Source organism: Terrapene carolina, unplaced genomic scaffold, assembly GCF_002925995.2.
Source record: "Terrapene carolina triunguis isolate 2854851 unplaced genomic scaffold, T_m_triunguis-2.0 Scaffold232, whole genome shotgun sequence".
In the NCBI taxonomy this organism is placed as follows: domain Eukaryota; kingdom Metazoa; phylum Chordata; order Testudines; family Emydidae; genus Terrapene; species Terrapene triunguis.
In genome coordinates, this window is record NW_020664583.1 from 1,323,506 (window position 1) to 1,348,561 (window position 25,056).

Below are 25,056 nucleotides of genomic sequence, written 5' to 3' on the forward strand. Positions count from 1 at the left end.
CCACCCAGGATCCAGCTCCCTCCTTTCGGGATCGCCTCTCCCGTTTCCACCGTGCTTGGTCCCTTATAACCTCCGACCGTTGGGTCCTTCGCACGGTGGAGAGGGGATACGCTCTCCAGTTTTCTTCGTTCCCCCCCCCCTCCCCGTCCCTCTTCAGGGACCCTTCTCACGAACATCTCCTTATAGAGGAGGTTTTTGGGCTCCTCTCTATGGGGGCCATAGAGGAGGTTCCGCCAGAGTTAAGGGGCAGGGGGTTTTATTCCCGCTACTTCCTGATCCCCAAGTCAAAAGGGGGTCTGCGACCCATTTTAGACTTACGCGGACTTAACAAGTTCATAGTAAAGTTGAAGTTCTGCATGGTCTCATTGGGGACTATTATCCCTTCCCTGGATCCTGGAGACTGGTTCGCCGCCCTCGACATGAAGGACGCATATTTTCACATAGCGATCTACCCTCACCCCCACAGGAGCTTCCTTCGATTTGTGGTAAACAAGGTGCACTACCAATTTGCAGTCCTTCCCTTCGGCTTCTCCGCGGCTCCCAGAGTGTTCACAAAATGTATGGCTGTCGTCGCAGCATACCTTCGTCGACAAGGGATACAGGTGTTCCCGTACTTAGATGACTGGCTGGTACGCGGCCGCACCAGAGAGCAAGTTCAAGCTCACGTCCACATAATAGTACAAACATTCCACGAGTTGGGCATTCTACTCAACAAAGGGAAGTCCACTCTAGAGCCAACCCAGAGGATAGAATTTATTGGGGCAGTCCTAGACTCCAGACGTGCCCGAGCTATTCTACTAGACAATCGCTTCCATACCATCACAAGCATCATTCGAGGACTCAGGGCCTTTCCGATTACCACGATAAGGACATGCCTTGCCCTATTGGGTCACATGGCCTCTTGTACTTATGTAACCAGACACGCCAGACTTCGACTTCGCCCACTGCAGGCCTGGATATCGTCAACGTACTGCCCTCATCGACGCAGCCTAAACATGGTGGTCACGATCCCGACCTTGGTCCTGGCCTCTCTCACCTGGTGGCTGGACCGCAAGGAGGTTTGCGCAGGAGTGCCGTTCCACGCCCCTCAACCCTCCCTGCACCTGGTTACGGACGCCTCATCTCTAGGTTGGGGCGCTCACCTCGGGGAGCACCATACCCAGGGATTGTGGACCGCACCCCAACTAGCCCTGCACATCAATGTTTGAGAGCTGATGGCGGTGCGCCTGGCGTGCCAGGCATTTCTCAGTCTCCTACAGGGCCGTTGCGTGTTAGTCCTCACCGACAACACCACGGCCATGTTTTACATCCACAAGCAAGGAGGAGCCCGCTCATCGCTTCTATGCCAAGAGGCCATTCGCCTGTGGGACTTCCGCATTGCCCACTTGATACATCTCACGGCATCGTTCCTTCCTGGAGTCCAGAACACGCTAGCGGACCATCTCAGCAGGTCCTTCCAGACACACGAGTGGTCAATTCGCCCGGAAATCATCTATTCCGTCTTCCAGAGGTGGGGATTTCCCCAGGTCGACCTGTTTGCATCTCGAGCCAACAGGAAGTGCCACGCGTTCTGCTCCCTTCAAGGGCGATCTCTGGACTCTCTGTTGGACGCGTTCCTTCTATCCTGGAAAGACCACCTGTTCTACGCTTTCCCTCCATTTCCACTGGTTCACAGGGTACTGCTCAAGCTACGCAGAGACCAGGCACGGGTAATTCTAGTCGCCCCAGCTTGGCCAAAGCAGTACTGGTACACCACACTGTTGGAGCTATCGGTTCAAACAGCGATCACACTTCCCCTGTGTCCAGATCTCATCTCTCAGGACCAGGGCCGACTATGTCACCCCGACCTGCAATCGCTCCACCTCATAGTGTGGATGCTCCATGGCTGAATCGGACAGAGCGGCAATGCTCACATTCCGTCCAACAGATTCTGCTGGGAAGTAGAAAGCCCTCTACACGGACCACTTATGTAGCCAAGTGGAAACGCTTTTCCTGTTGGTGTGAGCAGAGAGCCACGCCCCCCTTGCAGGCGCCTATTCCTCTTATACTTGAATATCTCCTATCCCTAAAACAGCAGGGCTTGGCGATATCTTCAATCAGGGTTCACCTGGCCGCTATTTCGGCGTTCCACCCAGGAGAACTCGCTTCCTCGCTCTTCTCGAACCCGATGGTTGCTAGATTCCTCAAGGGCTTAGACCGACTGTACCCACAGCAACGCCAGCCCGTTCCGACGTGGGATCTCAACCTTGTTCTCTCCAAGCTCACAGGGCCTCCGTTCGAGCCATTGGCTACCTGTTCACTCCTGTACCTATCCTGGAAGACAGCCTTCCTTGTAGCCATCACCTCAGCAAGGCGCGTTTCTGAACTCAGGGCGCTTACGTCCGAGCCCCCATACACTGTTTTCCATAAGGACAAGGTGCAGCTTTGCCCCCACCCTGCCTTTCTTCCCAAGGTAGTCTCACCTTTTCACGTGAACCAGAATATATTTCTCCCGGTCTTCCATCCTAAGCCACACGCTACTCGCCAAGACCAGGGTTTGCATTCCTTGGACGTACGCAGGGCCCTGGTTTTCTATATTGATCGTACAAAGCCGTTTAGGAGGATGACACAACTCTTTGTTGCAGTGGCCGACCGGATGAGAGGCTCACCGGTCTCCTCACAGTGCCTGTCCTCTTAGATCACGTCCTGTATTCGTGCTTGCTACGACCTGGCCGGCGTCCCGACGCCGCACCTCACCGCTCACTCCACGAGGGCCCAGGCCTCCTCGACTGCCTTCCTGGCTCAAGTTCCGATCCAGGACATTTGTAGAGCTGCAGTTTGGTCGTCAGTCCACACATTCGCCGCTCACTATGCGCTGGTACAGCAATCCAGAGACGATGCTGCATTCGGATCAGCGGTTTTGCACACAGCGATGTCTCTCTCCGACCCCACCACCTATGTAAGGCTTGGGAGTCACCTAATTGGAATCGATATGAGCAAGCACTCGAAGAAGAAAAGACGGTTACTCACCTTTGTAACTGTTGTTCTTCGAGATGTGTTGCTCATATCCATTCCAAACCCGCCCCCCTTCCCCACTGTCGGAGTAGCCGGCAAGAAGGAACTGAGGGGGTGCTGGGTCGGCTGGGGTATATATCCAGCGCCATGAAGGCGCCACTCCAGGGGGCTCCACAGCCGACACACCGGGTGTTGCTAGGGTAGAAAATTTCTCCAACGATCGTGCATGCGGCGCGCGCACACCCTAATTGGAATGGATATGAGCAACACATCTTGAACAACAGTTACAAAGGTGAGTAACCGTCTTTTATTTTCCTTTGAATCTTTTTCTGTGTAGGTTTGAGGAAACAGCAACACGGGCCTCTCTGTCAAACTGTTTTGATAGTATAATCATTGCACTAAAAGCTTCCAAGCAGGAGCTAAATAAAAGGAGCCAAAATGGGCAGATTGCTGTAACCTAAATCATGTTTCCAGACCAAGCTAGAGGCACCATAAGCGTTGCTGATTTGTTCAAGAATAGGGGTGTGATGATTTGGGGAATCTGTACAATTTATGAATTCTGGTTGATACTAATGAAGTTGTTTATAAAATTGCTGCATCAGGGAGTGCCTCTATTTGGCTGTGGAATCTACCATTTGCTGACATGGGCTGAAGCATCCATGTACCAGACAAAGGACTATGGAGAGTCGATAAACTTAAATATCTGTACTCTGATTGAACCGTTGGCATACTATGGAGATTAGCTGGAGCTGGGAGAAGATACTCCAACTTGTCTTTAGCATCTGGTGAAGTGGAGAGTGAGGAAGAAAAATTAGCAACAGAACAAAGGAACTGGTGGGGAAGGGTAGGAGGACATCTACATTTGAGAGCCTCATTGAGACTGGAACTGGAAGCTTTGGACAGGCGAGGGGAAAAGAGAGGCATGCTTTCGTAGCAGGGTTGCCCTGTTTAGCTATGGAGCAGCCACGCTCAGAGAAAACTAGCTGAGCTGAAAGACTCCCATGCTTCAGAAGAAAAGTTGAGAACTGCTGGGGAAGTATCCTGGGCACCCCAAACGACTGCCCGAGCCTAAAAAACTCTCCAGAGTGGTGAGGAAACTGAGGCAGGAGAAATGTGTATTCCATCTAGATTTGTGTTAACTTATGCTGTTAAGGAAAGAACAATGGTGTGTTAGATAGATTTGGCACAAGATTCTGTGTGTCTGCTGGCTTTAACTTTGCATGGGCCTAAAGAGGTAAACTGTAAATCAAGAGTGCCCACACAGCTCAAGTTCTGGCAGAGCATGTGTTTAAGCTACAGTACAGATTCTTGGAAGATGGTGCTATAATAGAGGATCTGTATCTTGAGAGTGTTCGTAGAGACTCCAAGCCAGGATGGTGCCTGGACTGTGTTGAAATTCTGGAGGCTTAAAGCACCCAGGGCCCAGCAATCCAAAGCAGGTGCTCACATTCAAGTTAATTTGAATTCACTTTTCAAGTAATATTTTGCAATATGCTGTATCAAATGGTTAAAGAACTGATGCACTATTATGCTTCATTTGTCACTAACTGTAATTCAAACATTAAAATCATCGTTTATTCTGCTGTTCTCTAGACATTAATTTTGAGAGGATGAAAGTCTAATTCTATTAATTCAAAAGAGGAGATATTTTTCTGTACTAAAACTGGGAAGAGGGAAGAGAATTGAGAATTTGGGTTCCTGATGGAAATCTGTTGAATACAGTGGATACAGTGCTTGAAACAAAGTGCTGAGGATGCATTTCTCCCCAAATAGCTCTTATTTAGAAAAACAACTTAATTGATTCCCGCTAGATTAATAACTAAACTGTTTATACCTTCAGATTTCAGTATGTTGTACAGTGGCCTTTGTTTAATATCACACATGTGGTCCCATCAGCCAGTTACTAGCCATTTAATAATGAAAAAACCTTTTCAAGTAGTTAGAAAAATGATTGATCTTTTATTTGGGATTACATGATACCATCTCCACCAAATTAATTGTATGAAAATACAGAAGTCTGTTTTGTCTGTGGACCTCCCGGTGTCCAAATTACCAATTTCTGTATTGTGCAGAAATTTCAGAATTTTTAAGTGTAGCGGTGATAATGCTCCTCTAAAAGACTGTTACAGTGTTGTTGGTAACCTTTATGTTAAATGTATTTGCAGGAGATGTAGCAGTAAAGATATTAAAGGTTGTAAATCCAACCCCAGAACAGTTTCAGGCTTTCAGAAATGAAGTGGCTGTATTAAGGTGAGCTGATAACATGGGTTTGCATAATTTTGCATTTACTAATTTTAACGCATTTTTGACCCTTCCAAAAGTGAATGTCACAGGTTGAATTAATTTTCTGTATAGTAAGTGGTACAGTGTTTCCTGCTATGGACTGTAAATTTACTGTCTTTTGAGTGCCACCTTATCACATGGTGCAGGATAATAGAGATACTGATCAGTTTTGAGACCTTTATAATTTTTAATACCTCATTCATTATCCGTTGAACTCTTCTTTCTAAGCTAAATAGTATTAACATTTGTAATCCCTTGTCATATATGAACCTTGCCATAATTTTGTTGCCATTCTCTGGAACTCTTAAATCTCATCACCTTTTAGGTAGGGTGATGGATACTGGACAGAATATTTGAGATTAAGGTGTGCCTTTTTGTTATAACATCATAGTATTTTCTGTACTTTTAAAATCCATTCCCTAGTCAACTCAGGAAACCTCTTTGCTTTAATTACTGCCTGTGCAGTTTCCAATAATTAAGAGCCATTTTATGTATATGGGAATAGCTTTTTTTGCCTCCATTTAATTATTTTACGCTACACAAGTTAAATTTGTCTGCCATCATGCTGCATAATGCTCCACTGTATTTAAATCTGTCATTTTTTCATGTCTCCGTAGTCTTTTCTGTGAACCAGAACAATTTAATGTCATCTGCAAACTGCAGCTTGACCTTTTGATACCATTTCAATTAACCTTTCCAAAGTACTTTAACATAGAAGAGAGGGATAATTTGCCTTTACGGAAGCTGTAGTAGTTTGATTCTGTCACGTTATATTTAAGTATTGTATTAATCTGTCTTTACTTGAACTCTGAAATAACTTTCTTGAAACTAAGAAAAAACATTTTAAAGTTAATAATTGGTTGTTTTTTTTAAAAAAAATGCCTGCTAACTTTCCTGTTTTTAAGAGGTAATTGTGATATGTTGTTTTCTAAAAATAACATCTTGCACACATGCATCCACATGTTCCTCAAATAATTTTGTTAAACTCTAGATCTAAATACTTTGATGTCTCCTTAGCCAAGAATACATTTCAGGGAACTTAACAAATGTTTAAAAGAAGATGTTTGTTCTTTTCCTTTCCACTTCTTCCATTAGGAAGACCCGACATGTTAATATTTTGCTGTTCATGGGCTACATGACTAAAGACAATCTGGCTATTGTTACGCAGTGGTGCGAAGGGAGCAGTCTGTATAAGCACTTGCATGTACAAGAGACCAAGTTCCAAATGTTCCAGCTCATTGATATTGCCCGACAGACAGCACAAGGAATGGAGTGAGTAGGATTAGAAATTGTCTATTCTGATCTGCCGATCTTCTTCAGGAGCAACTAATACATACAAGAAACATTGTCTTAATGTATAGTATATATTAACATGATACCAAACCCTCAAAGAGTTACAGTAGAACCTCAGAGTTACGAACAGTTCGGGAATGGAGGTTGTTCGTAACTCTGAACAAAACAAAACATTATGGTGGTTCTTTTCAAAGTTTTCAACTGAACATTGACTTAATACAAATTTGAAACTTTACTATGTAGAAGAAAAATGCTGCTTTCCCTTTCTTTTTTTTTTTTAGTAATTTACGTTTAACACAATACTGTCCTGTATTTGCTCTTTTTTTGGGTCACTGCTGCTTGATTGTGTACTTCTGGTTCCAAATTAGGGGTGTGTGGTTGACTGGTCAGTTCGTAACTCTGAGGCTCTACTGTATACAAATTATTAGGGAAGATAATGTTGACTGGGGACTGAAAGACTGAATAACATTTCTGAAATTTTAATGTTTCAAAGCTTCTTAAAAATACAATTAAAAATCCTTCTGGTCATATAATTTTAAAATGTAAATTTGTATTATACACAAAAAATTAGAGAAAAATAGTATGTAATCAAAGACAGTATCTTAATGCATATGCACAAGACGATTGAATTAAGGTTGCATGGGAAATCTTAATTCTGGCATTTCCTAATGTTTGAGTGCCCGATTCTGCAAATTTAATATTTTTCTAATGTAGGTTTTTTTTTTTTTTTTTTTTGTAATATCCAAGGCTTTTAAAAAGGCAAACTGAAAAAACAAAGTCCACCGTGTGGCATTATATTGATACATGTGTGTTCTCAGCAGCGGTGGAACTTTTAGATCTACCACTCAGATCTCTGCCACTTGAGCTAATGGAGTAACTAGTAGCAGTAATAGGTTCTCCTCTATGTGCACCAGCACTAGAGGAGGTGGAGCACAGGCTTTGCCATGGGGTTTCACAGATATTTGCTGACACCAAAGGAAATTGTTTCTAGTAGTCAGAGACTCTTCTACCCCATCCCCTCCAGCCTGTGCCTGTCCTGTCTCTGTCCCACCTCAGTCCATTCTGTTTGCCTAACCAGTCCACACTTCTCATGCTTCTCGTCCGAGTATGGTTACCCAGCCAGTCTTAGTCTCCCTGTGTGAGTTCTACTGAAAATCAAATATTTTTCTCTATATAAAAATGGATCTTAAACTAGTAACCCTTTATGTAATAAAAATTAACAAGTTAAATTGATTTAAAAACAAAGTGAAATATATTTACAGTTTTTGCTAGGCATATAGTTGTAAATTTTGGCTCAGAATAAATTTTAAAACCAAATTGTAAGCAACTAAAATAATTAATGTAGAAAATCCCTGCAGTTTCTTATATATTTACAGTGGTGCCAGTATGCCTTTATAATTATCTGTCAGCACGGATTGCAGGAAGATTACAGTAAGTCTAAAAATTCTTGACAATGCTGTGTGAGTTTTAGATAATCTTTTCTTTCTTGCTCTTAAATCTGAGATACCAGATAACACTGTCATACAGCCTTTCAGAGATGGGGGCAGTTCAAATATTACACACATCGCTAATTACAAACTTATTGAAAATGTTTGTTTTGCTTTGCAGAGAAGAAGCTGGAAGATATAGTTTAACCTTTAGTTTATCGACAGACAATTTTAAGCTGATTTCAACCTCACTAGTGTAATTTTGGGTTGATGTAGGTTAATGGAATGCAATATTAGGTAAAGATAATTTTACATTAGTGGTGAGCTGCATCCCTTTCTATGGCGGTTCTAAAAGAAAAGATACTGACCAATTCATGTGGAAAGGAATGACACAATTCTTGTAATATTTTCTCATTATTGAAGGCAAATGTTGATACATAAACAGCAAATGGAGCATAAGCATAAAAATAGCTTTATGAAGAACCTACAGAAATGATGGTTATTTTCTCTTTTTAGTCTTGTGGACTGGTAAAATTAAATACACGCTATCAAGCCAAAGGGCATTTAGCACCAAGTTTTAAGTTTAGAACAAGTTGAACTATGGCCCTAAAACACTTAGTGGTAAAATTTTATAATTTATTCAGGAAGCTTTTGTAAAAAAATTTATTTAGACTAATTTTGGTTTGCCAAATTAGTATGTATAAATAAATAACAATGGATATATTTTTTAAAACTTTTTTTTCTTTTCACAGCTATTTACATGCAAAGAATATCATCCACAGAGACATGAAATCAAATAGTATCCTTTCTCTAATTAGTCAAATTTCCTTTAACTGTTTAAATTGGTATCAGACTGACGACTGAATATAAATACTGTGAAGGTCTTTCTGTGAAATTGAAACATCCTAGTTAAAATTACAATTTAAAAACAAACCAAACCAAAACCCGGTAAAGATTTATGGAATATATATTTATACACTTACTCTTTCTTACCTGTGTTCATATGCAATCTTGGGATGCAAACCTGATCTATTTTAATCTAATTGACTGACTTTCAATATATCCCCCGCTTCGAAAGATTATTTAGGACAGAAATTAGACTCTTCTTTTGATTACTTTCATATGGGATTAGATGACCAAAAACACAAAAAAGATGGAAACTTTTGGTGGAAACTGAGCCAAAAATCTTCTTGATTCTAAAATTGGGAAAGGAAAATGTATAATGAACTTGACTAATATGTTCCTAGCAGCATACTTATTGAATAATTCATACTGAATAAAGATTCTGCAGTTTCCTTTTGCATGTCACTTTTATTTTCTTGATATGTGAGGCTTATGTGTAGGTAATTTTAAAAAAATGTCTATTCTAGGAGTTCAGTTTATGAACTGAATATATGGCAAGTCTCTGGTTTATGAACTTTAGGCAAGTCTCTGGCTTTGAAACTACCAAGCAGAATGTTGACTGAAATTGGCAAAATAACAAACTGAAACTTGCCTCAGAAGAATGTGGGGGGGGGGGGGGGGAACTGTTTTCTTAAAGGGCAGAATTTCTACAAAACTAACTTCAGTTGTTCAGTAAACAAATGAGTGTTCATGTTTTCAATGAGGATGAAAGACTAATCATTTTAAGTGTAAAATTGCTGCTGTTACATTTATAATCGCAACTATCTTTTATTTCATTAACTTATTTCAGTCTGCTTTTCCTCTCAAGTTCACTAGATATCATAAGAAGAGTAAGGGATATCTCTTTCTGACACATCTATAGAATCTTTCAGAATATTACTTTTTTTTAGTCAATTCTTGAATTAGATTTTGAAGTGTTTTTTCCTTCTGGAACAATACCACTACTAAAGGACATGTTGGAGCTGTTAATGATGGGTATACTGTATAAGGCTTATATCCCATGCTACAAACTGTAGAGCTCCCAATTGAGTGGCATTCCTAAATTAAGCCTCTTGGCACACACCCCCAACAATGAGCACCAGATAGATAAGTTTAATCTGGTTTCTGTTTCCAGTGATAAATGCTTCCACTTATTTTGAATTCTGTGATAAACTGTGTGCTTTATTCATCTACTTAGGTATATATGCAGATACAGACATAAACTATTGAGAGTTATGATCTAAACTTAGCTATGGTAGAGGTGAAAGGCTAATTACTCCAGGGGGAATTCTGCACCACTGCATGTGCATAATTAATGAGCCACACATTTTTTTAATTTTTTTGCACAGAAAAAAGCTTCCACTGGAAAGTTGCTGCAATTCCACCTTTTGCACACCAGAGGGTACTGTGGCACTAGAACAGAGCAGCCGCTCCCGGCCAGCTGGGGAAGAGAGAGAGCCTGCCTTCTTCACAGTGCCTATTGGGCTAGGTCAGGAGACGGGCTATGGGGAGACAGTCCGCACGGGGCTGCTGGGGGATCAGACGAGCTCATAAGGACTACTGGGGGAGGACAGACTGGGGCAGGGGCTGAATGGGAGTGGAGGTGCAGGGTCACATGGTGATGGGGTAGAGGGTACAGGGCCACATAGGGATGGCGGTGGCTGAGTGGGAGCACAGAGACACATGGGGATGGGGGAGGGAGTGTCTGGGGGTAAAGGGACACGTGGACAAGGGGTGCAAGGACACATGGGGATGGGGGGAGTGGGTGTCTGAGTGGGGGTGGAGGGACACATGTGGACGGGGCAGATGTCTGAACAGGAGAGACTAGGGGTCAGTCATGGTCTGCATGGGGGAAGCTCCCTAACAATCCCTCCCTGCCCCCCCAAATAAACCTGTTCCATACTTCTCCCACCCAAACCCAACAACCCTCCAAGTTCACACTCAGGCTCCTTCCCAACAATTACTTTCCTCTCCCATAGCTCCTCTGTTACCCCTGACTCCCCCAAGCCTTTGCACTGCTTCTGAGGGGTGTGGGAAATATGGTTCTTCTTCGAGTGCTTGCTCATATCCATTCCAGTTAGGTGTGCGCGCGCCGCGTGCACGATCGTCGGAAGATTTTTGCCCTAGCAACCCCGGTGGGTCGGCTGTGGAGCCCCCTGGAGTGACGCCGTTATGGCGCTGGATATATACCCCAGCCGACCCAGCGCCCCCTCAGTTCCTTCTTACCGCCCCTGACGGTCGTTGGAACTGTGGAGCGCGGCATAGCTGATCTCCACTCTCCCTAGCTTTCTCATTCTCATTAGTGTAGATAGTTGTATATAGTTGTTATAGTTCTTTAGATAGTTAGTTGTTTAGTTCTTGTTTAGTTGTAAATCGTTAGCGGGGGTTTAGGGGGTTGTCTCCCCCCTTTTCCCCCCCGGCGCACAGCCGGGCTCATGCCCAAGGCTCCTGGCTTTAAGCCGTGCGCGTCCTGCGGGAAGCACATGCCAACAAGCGACCCGCATAGCTCCTGCTTGAAGTGCCTTGGGGAGGCCCATCCCGCAGATAAGTGCCCTATCTGCAAGGCCTTCAAGCCGAGGATGAAGAAGGAGCGAGATTTCAGGCTCCGACAGCTCCTGATGGAGGCGGCTCTGAGTCCGGACCCTCCTTCGGTGTGCAGCGTCCCGGCACCGAGCACTTCGGTGCACAGCGCCCCGGCACCGAGCGCTTCCGTGCGCAGCGCCCCGGCGGCTCCGACCGGTGCGACGGATAAACCACAGCACCGACCGACGTCGGCACCGCGCCCGCCTCAGGGGCCTCGGCGCCGATCGCTGTCTCCGGGCCACAAGAAGGTCCGCAAGACCCAGGACACGGCTGCGCCGAAGACGCCAGCTCCCTCGGTGCCGGGGGTAGAGCCACGTCCGCCGTTGGACCGCCCACAACAGGCGGCCCCACCGTTGACTCCGGCACCGAGGCCGTCGAGTCCGGTGCGGACTGTTTCCCCACCTAGGCTGGTGGTGGAACCTTGTCTCCCGTCCACCCCGGAGACTTTTGCAACGGCACGGGACCTGATTGCCTTCACCGAACCGGGGCCGTCACACCTCCCGGCACCGGTTGCTCCGCGCCAGCTGCAGTCCAGGGGCAAGCCTGCCCTGCTGCTCCCGCCGTCTCCAGCTCCAGACTTGCGGCACCGTTCGAGGTCCAGGAGCACGTCCCGACGCCGCTCGGAGTCCCGGCGCCGAATGTCACCTCGGCACCGGTCGTACTCGCGGCACCGATCACCTTCACGACGCCGTTCCAGATCCCGGCACCGTCGCGACGACCGGCACCGCTCGGGCTCGAGGCGGAGCTCCCGGCACCGGTATGAGCGCCGCTCGGGCTCGAGAGGCCGCTCCCGGTACCAGGCCTCCTCAAGATCTTCGTCCCGCTCCAGATCGGGCTCTCGGCACCGAAGAGACTACCGGCACCGAGCCCGATCTAGATCTCGGCACCGTTCCCCGGCACCGGGCAGGGACAGATCGCCCTACGACCGGCACCGATCGGCACCGTACCATCCGGTGCCAGTGTCAGTGCGCTCGGCACCGCCGTGGCCATCGAGGTCGGCTTCCCGTTCCTCGGATGCGGAGGCCACCCACCTGCAGGAGACGGCGGAGGACCCTACGCAAGCTCCTGCGCATTGGTCCTTCTGGACGCCGTGGGCCTACCATCAGGCGCAGGGCGCCCCTCCTTCTGCGTCCCGCTCGGCACGCTCCGAGCCCAGGGTCCCGGAGGCCACCATCTCCCGCCCTCCACCAGGTGGTATGGAGGCGCCAGTGCCCACTCCGGTGGAGGCCCTGGTCCCAGGGGCTGCTGATGTTCACCTACAGGAGCACCTGGAGCAGGAACCACCCTTGGACCCCTTGCCACCGGGGGGATCCTCCTCCTCCTCCCCCGATGAGGCTGTAGCGGGCACATCCGCCATGGGTCCGCCTCCTATTGACCTGCGAGCGCACCAGGACCTCTTGCGAAGGGTGGCACGCAATATGGACCTCCAAATGGAGGAGATTGTGGAGGTTCACGACCCCATTGTAAACATCCTATCAGCGGACGCTCCCTCTCGGCCTATTCAAGCCAATGCCACCACCATCTGGCAAACCCCGGCCTCGATTCCACCCACGGCCAGAGGGGTGGAGCGGAAGTACTTTGTTCCCTCCAAAGACCATGAATACCTCTATACTCATCCCCAGCCGTGCTCACTGGTCGTATCATCGGTGAATGCACGGGAGCGCCATGGCCAGCAGGCCGCTGCGCCCAAGTCGAAGGACGCTAAGCGCTTCGACTTGTTCGGACGCAAGGTCTACTCTGCGGGGGGGCTCCAACTCCGAGCGGCTAACCAACAGGCGCTCCTGAGCCGCTACTCCTTCAACTCCTGGTCCTCGATGGGGAAATTCAAGGAGCTGGTTTCCCAGGAATCGAGGGAGGAGTTTGGGGCTTTGGTAGAGGAGGGTATGCGGGTGGCGCGCACCTCCTTACAAGCCTCGCTTGACATTGCGGACTCGGCAGCTAGGACCCTGGCTTCGGGGATAGCCATGCGGCGACTCTCCTGGCTCCAGGTGTCTGGCTTGCCACCAGAGCTGCAGCAGACGCTACAAGATCTGCCGTTTGAGGGCCAGGGACTCTTCTCAGAGAAGACTGACGCGAGGCTCCAAAACCTCAAGGACTCGCGGACAATGATGCGCTCCCTGGGGATGCATGTCCCGGGGCCTCAGCGCAGACCCTTCCGGCCGCCGCCGCAGAGATTTTACCCTCCCCCGCCTCGTCCTAGACAGGACTTTGCCAGGCGGCGGGGTCGAGGAGGCAGGCGGAGGTCGAACGGCCCTCAACCTGGTCAAAACCAGGGACAGCCTAGGCCACCTTCAGGGCCTAGGCAAAACTTTTGAAGGTGCGGTCGAGGACGGCACCTCGGCCTGTATCCAGGATCCGACTCCCCCCTTCCGGGATCGCCTCTCCCGCTTCCACCGTGCTTGGTCCCGTATAACCTCGGACCGTTGGGTCCTTCGCACGGTGGAGAGGGGATACGCCCTCCAATTTTCCTCGCCCCCCCCCACTCCCCCTCCCCGTCCCTCTTCAGGGACCCCTCTCACGAGCAACTCCTTACACAGGAGGTTTTTGGGCTCCTTGCTATGGGGGCCATAGAGGAGGTTCCATCGGAGCTAAGGGGCAGGGGGTTTTACTCCCACTACTTCCTGATCCCCAAGTCAAAAGGGGGTCTACGGCCCATCTTAGACTTGCGCGGACTCAACAAATTCATAGTAAAGTTGAAGTTCCGCATGGTATCATTGGGGACCATCATCCCTTCACTGGATCCTGGTTCGCCGCCCTCGACATGAAGAACGCTTATTTTCACATAGCGATCTATCCGCCTCACAGGCGCTTCCTGCGATTTGTAGTAAGCACAATGCACTACCAATTTGCAGTCCTTCCCTTCGGCTTGTCTTCGGCTCCCAGAGTGTTCACAAAGTGTCTGGCAGTCGTCGCGGCCTTCCTTCGTCGACAAGGGATACAGCTGTTCCCGTACTTGGACGACTGGCTGGTACGCGGCCGCACCAGGGACCAAGTGCAGGCTCATGTCCGCATGGTGACACACACTTTCCACGAGTTGGGCATTCTACTCAACAGAGAAAAGTCCACCCTGGTACCAACTCAGAGGATAGAGTTTATCGGAGCAGTCCTGGACTCCAGACGCGCCCAAGCCATCCTCCCCGACAGCCGCTTTCATACCATCCTAAGCGTCATTCAAGGACTCAGGACTTTTCCAATCACCACCTTAAGAACTTGCCTTGCCCTTTTGGGCCACATGGCCTCGTGCACCTACGTAACCAGGCACGCCAGGCTACGACTTCGCCCACTGCAGGCTTGGCTGTCATCGGTCTACCGTCCTCATCGAGACGACCTGAATATGGTGGTCACGGTTCCGGCCTCGATCCTGGCCTCCCTCACCTGGTGGACGGATCGTACGGTGGTCTGTGCAGGAGTACCCTTTCACGCCCCACAACCCTCCCTCCACCTAGTCACGGATGCTTCATCTCTAGGATGGGGCGCTCACCTCGGAGAGCACCATACCCAGGGCCTCTGGTCCGTGGCCCAACTAGCCCTCCACATCAACGTCAGAGAGCTGATGGCGGTGCGCCTAGCTTGCCAGGCGTTCCTCAACTTCCTACAGGGCTGTTGCGTGTTGGTTCTCACCGACAACACCACGGCAATGTTCTACATCAACAAGCAAGGCGGAGCCCACTCATCGCTCCTATGTCAAGAGGCCATTCGCCTGTGGGACTTCTGCATCGCCCACTCGATACATCTTACGGCATCGTTCCTTCCTGGAGTCCAGAATACGCTGGCGGACCGTCTCAGCAGGTCCTTCCAGACACACGAGTGGTCAATTCGCCCGGACGTCATCTATTCCGTCTTCCAGAGGTGGGGATTTCCCCAGGTCGACCTCTTCGCATCTCGGGCCAACAGGAAGTGCCAGGTATTCTGCTCCCTGCACGGACGAGCCCCGGGCTCTCGGTCAGACGCCTTCCTTCTAACATGGAAGGACCACCTGTTCTACGCCTTCCCTCCATTTCCGCTGGTCCACAGGGTACTGCTCAAGATCCGCAGGGATCATGCACGGGTGATTCTAGTCGCCCCCGCTTGGCCGAGGCAACACTGGTACACCACACTGCTGGAACTTTCAGTACGAACGCCGATCACGCTCCCCTTGAGTCGGGACCTCATCTCCCAGGACCATGGCCGGTTGTGTCACCCCGACCTACAGTCTCTCCACCTCACGGCGTGGATGCTCCATGGTTGAGTCGGACAGAGCGGCAGTGCTCGCAGGCCGTCCAGCAGGTTCTGCTGGGAAGTCGAAAGCCCTCTACGCGGACCACTTATCTAGCCAAGTGGAAGCGGTTCTCCTGTTGGTGTGAGCAACGAGCTACTTCTCCCTTGCAGGCACCTATCCCCTGCATACTGGAATACCTCCTGTCCCTAAGACAGCAAGGCTTGGCAACATCCTCAATCAAGGTTCACCTCGCCGCTATTTCCGCTTTCCACCCAGGAGAACTCACGTCCTCGGTCTTCTCTAACCCGATGGTCGTTAGATTCCTCAAGGGCTTAGACCGGCTGTACCCACAGCAACGACAGCCGGTTCCGACGTGGGACCTCAACCTCGTGCTCTCCAGGCTCACAGGGCCTCCGTTTGAACCATTGGCGACCTGCTCACTCCTGTACTTATCCTGGAAGACAGCCTTCCTCGTAGCCATCACCTCAGCACGACGCGTCTCGGAACTCAGGGCGCTGACATCCGAGCCCCCTTACACGGTGTTCCACAAGGACAAGGTGCAGCTTCGCCCCCACCCTGCCTTTCTTCCAAAAGTGATCTCACCTTTTCACGTAAATCAGGACATATTCCTCCCAGTCTTCCATCCGAAGCCGCACGCTACTCGTCAAGACCAGCGTTTGCATTCCTTAGACGTTCGCAGGGCCCTGGCTTTCTATATCGACCGTACAAAGCCATTTAGGAAGACGACGCAACTCTTCGTTGCAGTGGCCGACCGGATGAAAGGATCACCGGTCTCTTCATAGTGCCTGTCCTCTTGGATTACGTCCTGCATTCGTGCTTGCTACGACCTGGCCGGTGTACCGACGCCACACCTCACTGCTCATTCCACGAGGGCCCAGGCCTCCTCGACTGCCTTCCTGGCTCAAGTACCGATCCAGGACATTTGTAGAGCTGCAGTGTGGTCATCGGTCCACACATTTGCTACTCACTATGCACTGGTGCAACAATCCAGAGACGATGCTGCTTTCGGGTCAGCGGTTCTGCACACAGCAATGTGTCACTCCGACCCCGCCTCCTAGGTGGGGGCTTGGGAGTCACCTAACTGGAATGGATATGAGCAAGCACTCGAAGAAGAAAAGACGGTTACTCACCATTGTAACTGTTGTTCTTCGAGATGTGTTGCTCATATCCATTCCAAACCCGCCCCCCTTCCCCACTGTCGGAGTAGCCGGCAAGAAGGAACTGAGGGGGCGCTGGGTCGGCTGGGGTATATATCCAGCGCCATAACGGCGCCACTCCAGGGGGCTCCACAGCCGACCCACCGGGGTTGCTAGGGCAAAAATCTTCCGACGATCGTGCACGCGGCGCGCGCACACCTAACTGGAATGGATATGAGCAACACATCTCGAAGAACAACAGTTACAACGGTGAGTAACCGTCTTTTCTGTACTGTAGTTTAAATGAATTATTACTCCGAGTTCTGTATTAATATGAGTAGTAAGGAATCTATTTGTCAAAAAACATTTCCTGAATCTTTTTTGTTGTCTGTATTGTTAGAGACATACTTGCTGACAGATATTTTGAAATAAATGACCAAAAATAATTGAAACTGGTGTGATTATATAGTGTTATTTTGACAAATAAAATATGCAGAATTTTTCAGAATTTGAAAATATTGTCTGCAGAAACTTTAATTTTTTGTTTCAGCATTCTTAATTTTTTGGCGCAGAATTCCCCCAGGAGTAGCTAGTACACTAAACAATAATACTGAGCTGTCTCATAGTTATTCCAGCCCCTCTGCTAAAATATTTGCATTTTCCCTGAGTGTTAGCTATGTTAGTGTAGGCATAATAAATATGAATAAAATGAAAGGCGAATGATTTGGGATTATATTTATCTCAAAACTAGGAAAATGTTTTTTAACTACTACCTATTGAGGTCATGCATGAAGTGAATCAGATCAAATACAGAAACTGGGCAAAACTCTTTGCACACTGACTGGTATATGAGAAACACTAAACCATTTTGTAAAGGTGATAGAAAATCGAGTCTGATTTACACAAATTTTCTTCAGAAGTTCCTAAACAACCTTTTAGATATATTTCTTCATGAAGGCCTCACAGTGAAAATAGGAGATTTTGGTCTGGCAACAGTAAAATCCAGATGGAGCGGATCTCAGCAGGTGGAGCAGCCTTCTGGTTCAATCCTCTGGATGGTAAGAAAAATACTTGATGATTTTTTAAATTCTGCCTCGTTTGTGTGCAAATTCAAATTGTTTTGTCAATGGGAGAATAATGTGATTCAAACTGTTTTGACAAAGTAATATTAAAATTCTTTTGACAATAATATGCAAAATTATACCTTAAATAAAACAAAGGGAAATTGCAAAAAAAAATATATATATATATATATATAAAAAATTGCTTTGGTTAATTAGTTCCTAGTTAAAGATACTTTGTTGTTCCAAAGCATGTAAGTTTCTTTGGGTACTTGATCTCCTTATCCAGGGAGATGTGGGTGTCACATGTTTCCTTGTTTTTGGTGCTCACTTGTGAGAGTGGTTTACCAGCATAGAGCAATGCTGCTGTCAGTCCTGCAAGTGTCATTTTTTTAAAGATGGTTTTGATAGGACAGCAAAATATTTGCTTTACCTAAAGGTTTGAAAGTGTCAGTATTCTTTAGAACCTGTTTGGCATTTTGCTTGTATTGTGCTTCAAAATAAATATATATATTTTTTTAAATCATCCATTCTGGCACATCAGGCTCCAGTAAGCTTCAGCCATTGCCATATAACACAAAAGTTAATTATTCTAATTTTTAGAAAATATGCTGATTATTAAAATTATTAATTTTTGTTCCCTGGTGTGATGGGATTTTTAAAAATGTCAAGTGTTGCTGGATTAGTATTTTATTGTCTTTCTGTAAAGCCCCTGTAGTGATTTTGATGGCACTATTTTAAAAATATCATTCTAGGTGACTTTGAGCAAATGCGTGTCTTTACCTTTCAGTCAACTCGTAAGGAATATCCTGTGCGACTATATAGATAATTTTTTTTTATAAAGCTACTCATGGGCAATCCCTGTTGCTAATATGCATACTTGCATATTCTTGTAATGTATCTCCTTGCTGCATACATTCAATATAGTAGACTTGGCAAGGCATGAGAATTTTTTGTTTCCCGACTCAGCATCTGTGGAGTATATTTGTTTTTACTTTTTATTAAATTGGAAATATTTTTTTCCTGAACCACTTGGAGGGAGTAACACATGTATAACTTACTGTACTTTTGAAAGAGGGTCACACTGTGGGGGAAATATTCACATGTCCTCCTTTGATGCTCTATTTACTACTTAAATGCATTTTGCTAATACATCTGTTTAGTTTCCCCCATTTGATTTTGCAAAGAAGTTGTAAGGCACTGTGTGAATCATAGAATCATAGAATATCAGGGTTGGAAGGGACCTCAGGAGGTCATCTAGTCCAACCCCCTGCTCAAAGCAGGACCAATTCCCAACTAAATCATCCCAGCCAGGGCTTTGTCAAGCCGGGCCTTAAAAACCTCCAAAGAAGGAGACTCCACCACCTCCCTAGGTAACGCATTCCAGTGCTTCACCACCCTCCTAGTGAAGTAGTGTTTCCTAATATCCAACCTAGACCTCCCCCACTGCAACTTGAGACCATTGCTCCTTGTTCTGTCATCTGCCACCACTGAGAACAGCCGAGTTCCATCCTCTTTGGAACCCCCCTTCAGGTAGTTGTAGGCTGCTATCAAATCCCCGCTCATTCTTCTCTTCTGCAGACTAAACAATCCCAGTTCCCTCAGCCTCTCCTCATAAGTCATGCACTCCAGACCCCTAATCATTTTTGTTGCCCTCTGCTGGACTCTTTCCAATTTTTCCACATCCTTCTTGTAGTGTGGGGCCCAAAACTGGACACAGTACTCCAGATGAGGCCTCACCAATGTCGAATAAAGGGGAACGATCACATCCCTCGATCTGCTGGCAATGCCCCTACTTATACAGCCCAAAATGCCGTTAGCCTTCTTGGCAACAAGAGCACACTGTTGACTCATATCCAGCTTCTCGTCCACTGTGACCCCTAGGTCCTTTTCTGCAGAACTGCTACCTAGCCATTCGGTCCCTAGTCTGTAGCTGTGCATGAGATTCTTCCGTCCTAGGTGCAGGACTCTGCACTTGTCCTTGTTGAACCTCATCAGGTTTCTTTTGGCCCAATCCTCTAATTTGTCTAGGTCCCTCTGTATCCGATCCCTACCCTCTAGTGTATCTACCATGCCTCCTAGTTTAGTGTCATCGGCAAACTTGCTGAGAGTGCAGTCCACTCCATCCTCCAGATCATTAATAAAGATATTAAACAAAACCGGCCCCAGGACCGACCCTTGGGGCACACCGCTTGAAACTGGCTGCCAACTAGACATGGAGCCATTGATCACTACCCGTTGAGCCCGACGATCTAGCCAGCTTTCTATCCACCTTACAGTCCATTCATCCAGCCCATACTTCTTTAACTTGGCAGCAAGAATACTGTGGGAGACCGTATCAAAAGCTTTGCTAAAGTCAAGGAATAACACATCCACTGCTTTCCCCCTCATCCACAGAGCCAGTTATCTCATCATAGAAGGCAATTAGGTTAGTCAGGCATGACTTCCCCTTGGTGAATCCATGCTGACTGTTCCTGATCACTTTCCTCTCCTCTAAGTGTTTCATAATTGATTCCTTGAGGACCTGCTCCATGATTTTTCCAGGGACTGAGGTGAGGCTGACTGGCCTGTAGTTCCCCGGATCCTCCTTCCCTTTTTTAAAGATGGGCACTACATTAGCCTTTTTCCAGTCATCCGGGACCTCCCCTGATCGCCATGAGTTTTCAAAAATAATGGCTAATGGCTCTGCAATGTCATCCGCCAACTCCTTTAGCACCCTCGGATGGAGCGCATCCGGCCCCATGGACTTGTGCACGTCCAGATTTTCTAAATAGTCCCGAACCACTTCTTTCTCATAGAGGGCTGGTCACCTTCTCCCCATATTGTGCTGCCCAGTGCAGCAGTCTGGGAGCTGACCTTGTTTGTGAAGACAGAGGCAAAAAAATCATTGAGTACATTAGCTTTTTCCACATCCTCAGTCACTAGGTTGCCTCCTTCATTCAGTAAGGGTCCCACACTTCCCTTGACTTTCTTCTTGTTGCTAACATACCTGAAGAAACCCTTCTTGTTACTCTTAACATCTCTTGCTAGCTGCAACTCCAAGTGTGATTTGGCCTTCCTGATTTCACTCCTGCATGCCTGAGCAATATTTGTATACTCCTCCCTGGTCATTTGTCCAATCTTCCACTTCTTGTAAGCTTCTTTTTTGCATTTAAGATCAGCAAGGATTTCACTGTTTAGCCAAGCTGGTCGCCTGCCATATTTACTATTCTTTCTACACCTCGGGATGGTTTGTTCCTGCAACCGCAATAAGGATTCTTTATTATGATATGATATTGCCACCATCACGTGGTGGTGATTTCATTACTGGATCAAACAGAGTGAAGTGAGAGAGGACGCGTGCTTATTAATGTACACATCTTGAATAATAGCAAGAGAGAAATAGAAATAATAGTAAAGTGAATTGCTTTTTATCTAAATATTCAGTCTCAAATATGAAATTACCTATTTACACAGTTCCTATGTTCGGTTGTATTGATCAGTTCACTTAATTCTGATTCATGGCTCTAGCCATTTTCTTACCTTTTCCAATGTTTGCTACTTGTATATACTGCTTTCTAACAAACTGAAACCAAGAAATGATTTTTTTTTTTTAAAGGAATTGCAATTCCTATTAGCACTATGGACCAAAACTACCCTGGTGTCAATAGCTGATATATATGAGGACTCTTGTAACATATATTGACAGAAGAGGGTATAATTAATACTATTTAGGAATCTCATGCTTCTATTAAGTTTCCTGTCCCTAAAACTAGGATATAGAATAGTAAGTGTTGTCTTTTTTCTTTTATACAAGCAAGAGTAACAATACCTTATAAAGTGTTTCTCTACCATTAAATGCCAGTTCTAAGGAAATATAGACAAAGAAGTATTAAGTTTGAAACTTACAAGTAAGGAACAGAAATTAAGGCTTCCTCTCTATCCTTTCACACCCTGTTCATAGAAATTTCACCACACACACTGAAGGTCCCCTTCTTTACCTAGGCATAATGCAACAAGTCATTATATCCCCATCCTTGCTTTTGTGGCTTGCATCAGCTGCTAAATGTTACTTGAGCATAGGATTTTGTTACCACTTTGGCATAATGCTTGCAGCATGTTCACTGCTTGCAATGGACTGGAAAAATTGGACTCCTGTTGAAGATGGATGTAAGTTTACTTAAGTGTTACATAACTTTGTTCTTGGCTAATGGCAGAACATGCAATATCAGGACAGCTGGACATAGACTACTTTTAAAACTGCGTACTATATAATCATGTAATCCATATGTAACAAACAAAATGGATGTGAATTCAAATAACTGCAGTTTAGCCATGAAAAGCGTCAACTGCCTTTTGGCCCTGATCTTGCAATCCCCCATCTCATTCAAGCAGTCCTTACTCATGAAAAATACTCTCTACATTAATTCAGTGGCGGTACTTGTTTAAGGACTGATCATCTGAGTAACGCTTTGCAGAGTTGGGCCCTTTACAGTCTAATGATTGCATAGTTGGACACTTCCTTAAACTTAGAAAACATGTGCTCTGGATTTGTATTCAACCGTACAGTTTAGGTTTTTGTATGTTCTTGGTATATCTTGTGTATTTCAGTCAACCAGAACTGTAAGATTGTGAAGATAGAGAGTTTTTCCCTCCTTTAAGTAGTTTTTAATATGTGGAGTGCTGTATTGGTATCAAATTTACAAATAAAATATAAATAATTTGTACTAGACAGTTATTGCTGTTACATTGGAAAGCGCATGTACTATGATTGTTCATTTTGAATGAGGATTTTCAGCTACATCACGACTTCAAGATAGCACAGTTTTGCCTTCTCTGAGATTATAGTCCAATACTTTATGGGTTGCTATATTTCAACGTTCCTTGCAAAGCTGAACTCTTACTAGGCTATACTGTTTTGACAGTTAACTCCTTTTCTGTCTTTTTTTTTTATTCATGTCCAGGATTATCATGCCCTATATTAATTTTAATGCTAAATACATATGTTCGTAGCATCAAGAACTTGACTAAAGAGCCCTAAAGAATTGGGTACACTACTACAGCGATGGACACTATAGAAAACCAATGGAATATGGCTGAACACTAAGGATTGACTATTTTTGGCAATTAGAGCTTTAACTTTAATGATTAAAGAGCAAGGATTATGAAGTTTTCTTTAGCATCTGGCGTTCAGCTGATATCTGTTTTCTCATAAACATTTCAATTTTTTGAATCGATAGGTTTAAATTAGTTTTAGGAAATAAAACTATTACACAAAAGAAAGGGGGAGTAAAGCTTTTATGAAGCATTGAATTTTTGGTACAATTTCCTGTTTGCTGTTATGTTTTAGATTATTTGTATACTTATCTTCCATAAACAAATCTTAGCCAAGCAGCCTTGTATTCTTAACAAACATTTCCTGGTTTTTCTCAGAACACAAATATAGAGTAACAATGAAGACTGCCAGCCCATATTAACATCAAGAGCTTACATTTAAAGTAACACTTGCAAGTAGTCTAATACTAAAATTCAGGACTGTTAAAGTGTGTTAATTAAAATATTTAAAATTCAATACATAATCTTTGATTGAGTTAAATTATTCCCATGCAGTGTGAATCTTGCAGCATTGTATTAGAACATAATCTGGAAAATATTGACCAATCTTTTTTCATTGTGAAAACTGAGTGAAGGTTTATAAAAAAAAAAAAAAAAAAAAAAAAAGAATATAGATGATGAAAGTGAAATACTCTTTTTAAATGTTTCAAATTAATACTCTAAGGTGTTACACAAAAAAAAGCTTCTTAGCTATTTTTCAAATTCCTTTTTACCTGATAATGGACATTTATTATTAAACCACTACAATTTTTATATTTAGTGCTCTTAGGAACTCGGTTTGATTTGACATATTTGACATGTTGTTCCAACGCGATTTATTTTGCTAGATTTCATTTTATGAAGGAAAGACGTAAGACTGAATTTCTAACACTGGCAAAAGTGAAACTTTAAGGCTGTTGTCTGAAATTTTCCTTTCAATTTGGCTTAGACTTTACATAACACCAACAAAGTACATTTTCTAAACTTTCCTATAGGACTTAGATTAGGGGTTGGCAGCCTTTCAGAAGTGGTGTGCTGAGTCTTCATTTATTCACTCTAATTTAAGGTTTTGCGTGCCAGTAATACATTTAAACATTTTTAGAAGGTCTCTTTCTATAAGTCTATAATATATAACTAAACTATTGCTGTATATAAAGTAAATAAGGTTTTTAAAGTGTTTAAGAAGCTTCATTTAAAATTAAATTAAAATGCAGAGCCCCCCGGACCGGTGTCCAGGACCCGGGCAGTGTGAGTGCCACTGAAAATCAGCTTGCATGCCGCCTTCGGCACACGTGCCATAGGTTGCCTACCCCTGACTCAGATTAAATTCAAATATCTATTCTGATGATTTTATGTCAGAATAGGTAAGTTATAGTCTAGCAAATTCTCAGCCAGGAATCATTACTTGCAACTCTCTTGCAGGAGCTGAAAAGGTTTCTGTTATGCATAAAGGGCCCGATTTAGGGTTCGATCCTGCTCCTGTTGATAGCAATGCAAGTGGGAACAAGGCCTTTACTGAGATTTTATTGTTGCTGTCATAACTACAATTTTCTGTTTAATTAGCACACTTTTTGTTCATTTACTCTGAAAGAAAAGAACATACTTGACTTTGATTTGAGTGGCAAAAGACTAAATGCTTTGGTTTCTGCCTATATATTCCAAATAACCCATGCTTAGAAACTGAAATAATATAGAAGGAACACTTGATTGGGAAAAAAAAATTCTCTGCCACTGTAGAGGAATTCACAAGGATGAGTCTGGCTTCTCAGACTTTGTGAACTGGGGCCAGGATATGGGCAGTTCCTAGTTCTTATTTTAGACTGTCTACAGATTCAGGAAGACAGCACTATATTGATGGATTTGGTTCACACTTGGAACATTATCTTTGTAACCGTAAGGGGTAGAAACATGAAAGCTTAGTTTATTCAGCAACTTCTGGTAAGCCCTTATTAGCAACTAGCTCAGGGGTGGGCAAACTTTCTGGCCCGAGGGCCACATCTGGGAATAGAAATTGTATGGCGGGCTATGAATGCTCACAAAATTGGGGTTGGGGTGTGTAAGGGGATGAGGGCTCTGGTTGGGGGTGCGGGCTCTGGGGTGGGGCC

General features: G+C 45.4%; 1 protein-coding gene across 9 annotated transcripts in view; it reads left to right on the forward strand.

Moving 5' to 3' along the window:
* RAF1 (Raf-1 proto-oncogene, serine/threonine kinase) overlaps window positions 1-25,056 on the forward strand; it is a 98,400-nt gene that overhangs the window by 61,954 nt on the left and 11,390 nt on the right. For all 9 annotated transcript variants that reach the window (XM_026656663.1, XM_029912577.1, XM_026656662.1 and 6 more), the window contains 4 exons: window positions 5,160-5,244; window positions 6,373-6,549; window positions 8,750-8,796; window positions 17,757-17,875. In XM_026656663.1, coding sequence (XP_026512448.1) covers window positions 5,160-5,244; window positions 6,373-6,549; window positions 8,750-8,796; window positions 17,757-17,875 — 428 coding nt within the window. The remainder of the gene's footprint in view (window positions 1-5,159; window positions 5,245-6,372; window positions 6,550-8,749; window positions 8,797-17,756; window positions 17,876-25,056) is intronic.